Consider the following 4515-nt stretch of genomic DNA (forward strand, 5'->3'; position numbering starts at 1 on the left):
GCCTTGGCATGTTAAATGACAGTAACCTGCCTTGGCCAGCTGGTTGCTGCCTTCATTATCATAGTCCAACGTTGTCTGTGTTGTTTTACTTGGATAATAACCTCTAGTAGAGTGAAGTCATTAGGAAGGTCACTTGATGTGAAACACTCGTCCGTTGGTACTGCATATCTGCATCTGACCTTATCCTCATCTGGATCAAATGACAACAGGTTGAAATCTCTTTGACAATTAGTAGGGACACTGAGAGAGAGAGAGAGACAGATAGGAAGAGAGAGAGGGGGAGAGGGGGAGAGGGAGGGACTATTATTTATGTGTTTCAGATCTGTTTTCTATTGACTGAGTACAACACACAGATCGATAAAATCACTTGTTCATTAAACTAAATCACTTAACACTGATAAGTAGGAGTATTTACCACATCAGAGGTATTACAGTGGTCTGTGGAGACCGGTTGACTGTCCCCGTGTCAGACCTGACCCCAAGATCCACATGAGTCAACAGCCTCCAATCTAAAACAGAATTATAATTGTCTATCCAGTTTCTGCCATCCAATCTGTAATGATAAAGAGACAAAGGTGAAGGGTGAGTTCCAAAAACACATCCTCAACACTGTTGTTGTCATGGTGTTCATCATGTACAATACTGTGTGTATTAACTAATGTGTTTTCTCCTTCCTGTTGTAATGGGACGCGTTGGACATATTGTCTATAACTTCTTTAGTAACCAGGATGCAATAACTAATCTGTTCCCTGTTACTACAAATCAGGATCATAAACACACTGGGAACCAGGATGCAATAACTAATCTGTTCCCTGTTACTACAAATCAGGATCATAAACACACTGGGAACCAGGATGCAGTAACTAATCTGTTCCCTGTTACTACAAATCAGGTCATAAACACACTGGTAACGGATGGAAGATTTGAATATAAAAGAAACACTCACTGCAGATCAAAAGTCTGTGTGTTATTGGAGACGTGTCTAGCAGTGACTCCTTCTGTCTGACACCAGCCCTCAGATATCCCCCGGTCCACTGTGTTAGCCACTAGACTGATCTCATTCCCACAGTCCCCACTGGCACACCTCCAGCGAAATGAAAGACAACCACGAGAATGAAGGGCTGTCTTGTAACGAAGGTCCACCTGCAACGACACACTTCATTACAACCACCACTTCAGACACATTGCTAGACTGCTGTCTTTAACAAGTGTGCAACAAAGACAAATGTTCTCTTTGGTAAGGAGGGTAAGAGAACCAGGAGGAGCAAGGTATTCTTCATATAGCTAAACGCCTTTATTATTATGGTACGTTCAATAGTACAGAACATTCTAAACTCTGATGCATGTCATCCTTTGTCAGGGATTACAATGATACAACAAGCCTTCTGTAGAGAACAGACCATGTTACAACAAGCCTTCTGTAGAGAACAGACCATGNTGAAATGTTTTGGCAAAGTTTAGAGGTAATTTTTTAGATATTTTGTAGTGACATTCTTCAAAGGGGAAGCTGTTTTTTCTGGATCAAACGGGACAGATAAATGGACAATTTGGACATATATGGACGGAATTAATCGAACAAAAGGACCATTTGTGATGCTTATGGGACATATTGGAGTGCCAACAAAATAATCTCGTCAAAGGTAATGCATGTTTTATATTTTATATCTGCGTTTTGAGTAGCGCCGGCATGGTTGAAATAGGCTACACTCTCTTTGTTGACATTGTGCTATCATCAGATTATCGAACATTAGACCACAGACTTCTATTAAGTCCCTCTTTATATCCAAAAACCTCTGTTTTGTTCACGCGTTTTGTTCAGTAATCCACAGGCTCTAAGGCAGTCACAACAGACAGACGAAAAAAACGAAAAGTATCAGTAAAGTTCGTAGAAACATGTCAAATGACGTTTATAATCAATCCACAGGTTGTTTTTAGTCATAATAATCAATAATTTTTCAACCGGTCTTACTCCCTCATTTTTCAGAATACAAGCCTGAAACAATTTCTAAAGACTGTTGACATCTAGTGGAAGGCATAGGAACTGCAATTTGAGTCTTAAGTCAATGGAATCTGTATAGGTAGTCAATGGAAAACTGCAAACATTAAAAAAATCTCACTTCCTGGATGGATTTTTCTCAGGTTTTTGCCTGCCATATCAGTTCTGTTACACTCACAGTATATTTACTGCTATAATCGCATATCCTAGCTTCTGGGCCTGAGTAACAGGCAGTTTACTTTTGGCACAGTTTTCATCCGGATGTCTAAAATACTGCCCCCTACCCTAGTGAGGATAAATGACAGTAACCTGCCTTGGCCAGCTGGTTGGTGCCTTGGCATGTTAAATGACAGTAACCTGCTTTGGCCAGCTGGTTGGTGCCTTGGCATGTTAAATGACAGTAACCTCCTTGGCCAGCTGGTTGGTGCCTTCATCATCATAGTCCATCATTGTCTGTGTTGTTTTACTTGGATACTAACCTCTAGTAGAGTGAAGTCTTTAGGAAGGTTACTTGATGTGAAACACTCATCCGTTGGTACTGCATATCTGCATCTGACCTTATCCTCATCTGGATCAAAGGACAACAGGTTGAAATCTCTTTGACAATTAGCAGGTACACTGAGAGACAGAGAGACAGAGAGACAGAGAGACAGACAGAGAGACAGAGAGACAGAGAGACAGAGAGACAGAGAGACAGACAGAGAGACAGACAGAGAGACAGACAGAGAGACAGACAGAGAGACAGAGAGACAGAGAGACAGAGAGACAGAGAGAGATTATTTCTGTGTTTCAGATCTGTTTTCTATTGACTGTATACAACACACAGATTGATAAAATCACTTGTTCATCGAACTAAATCACTTAACACTGATTAGTAGGAGTATTTACCGCATCAGAGGTATGACAGTGGTCTGTGGAGATCGGTTGACTGTCCCCGTGTCAGACCTGACCCCAAGATCCACATGAGTCAACAGCCTCCAATCTAAAACAGAATTATCATTGTCTATCCAGTTTCTGCCATTCAGTCTGTAATGATAAAGAGACAAAGGTGAAAGGTGAGTTCCAAAAACACATCCTAAACACTGTTGTTGTCATGATGTTCATCATGTACAATACTGTGTGTTAACTAATGTGTGTTTTCTCCTTCCTGTTGTAATGGGACATGTTGGACATATTGTCTATAACTGCTTTAGTAACAAGGATGTAACTAATCTGTTCCCTGTTACTACAAATCAGGATCATAAACACACTGGTAACCAGGATACAGTAACTAATCTGTTCCCTGTTACTACAAATCAGGATCATAAACACACTGGTAACCAGGATGCAATAACTAATCTGTTCCCTGTTACTACAAATCAGGTTCATAAACACACTGGTAACCAGGATACAATAACGAATCTGTTTCCTGTTACTACAAATCAGGATCATAAACACACTGGTAAAGGATGGAAGATTTCAATATAAAAGAAACACTCACCGCAGATCAAAAGTCTGTGTGTTATTGGAGACGTGTCTAGTCATGACTCCTTCTGTCTGATACCAGTCCTCAGATATATCAGATATCCCCACTGTCGTAATCACTAGACTGATCTCATTTCCACAGTCCCCACTGGCACACGACCAGTTAGCATTAAAATCATCGAAAAAGCTTAAGTAGGATTGGCGAATGCCTGCCTTGTAACGAAGGTCCACCTGCAACGACACACTTCATTAAACAACCACTTCAGACACATTGCTAGACTGCTGTCTTTAACAAGAGTGCAACAAAGACAAATGTTTTCTTTGGTAAGGAGGGTAAGAGAACCAGGAGGAGCAAGGTATTCTTCATATAGCTAAACGCCTTTATCATTATGGTACGTTCAATAGTACAGAACATTCTAAACTCTGCTGCATTTCATCCTTTGTCAGGGATTACAATGTTACAACAAGCCTTCTGTAGAGAACAAACCATGTTACAACAAGCCTTCTGTAGAGAACAAACCATGTTACAACAAGCCTTCTGTAGAGAACAAGAACGACCATGTTTACAACAAGCCTTCTTGTAGAGACAAACCATGTTACAACAAGCCTTCTGTAGAGAACAGACCATGTTACAACAAGCCTTCTGTAGAGAACAGACCATGTTACAACAGCCTTCTGTAGAGAACAAACCATTTTACAAACAAGCCTTCTGTAGAGAACAACCACTGTTAACAACAAGCCTTCTGTAGAGAACAAAACCATGTTACAACAGCCTTCTGTAGAGAACCAACCATGTTACAACAAGCCTTCTGTAGAGAACAAACCATGTTCCAACAAGCCTTCTGTAGAGAACAACCATGTTACAACAAGCCTTCTGTAGAGAACAAACCATGTTACAAACAAGCCTTCTGTAGAGAACAAACCATGTTCCAACAAGCCTTCTGTAGAGAACAAACCATGTTACAACAAGCCTGACTTGGAGCGGAGTGGTTAGGACAACATAATCATTGGTGGACAACACTTGTTATCAACAATAGACAATATAAATTAAAAAT

General features: G+C 40.5%; 1 protein-coding gene across 1 annotated transcript in view; it reads right to left on the minus strand.

Moving 5' to 3' along the window:
- LOC112071779 (uncharacterized) overlaps positions 1 to 3679 on the minus strand; it is a 15661-nt gene extending 11982 nt beyond the window's left edge. Inside the window, exons 1-3 of the mRNA XM_024139208.2 lie at positions 3477 to 3679; positions 2885 to 3022; positions 2476 to 2614 (exon numbers count right to left, since the gene is read on the minus strand). Coding sequence (XP_023994976.2) covers positions 2476 to 2614; positions 2885 to 3022; positions 3477 to 3520 — 321 coding nt within the window. The 5' untranslated portion in view covers positions 3521 to 3679. The remainder of the gene's footprint in view (positions 1 to 2475; positions 2615 to 2884; positions 3023 to 3476) is intronic.
- Positions 3680 to 4515: the final 836 nt, after the last annotated feature.

This window comes from Salvelinus sp. IW2-2015, unplaced genomic scaffold (assembly GCF_002910315.2).
Source record: "Salvelinus sp. IW2-2015 unplaced genomic scaffold, ASM291031v2 Un_scaffold1716, whole genome shotgun sequence".
Taxonomy (NCBI): Eukaryota; Metazoa; Chordata; class Actinopteri; order Salmoniformes; family Salmonidae; genus Salvelinus; species Salvelinus sp. IW2-2015.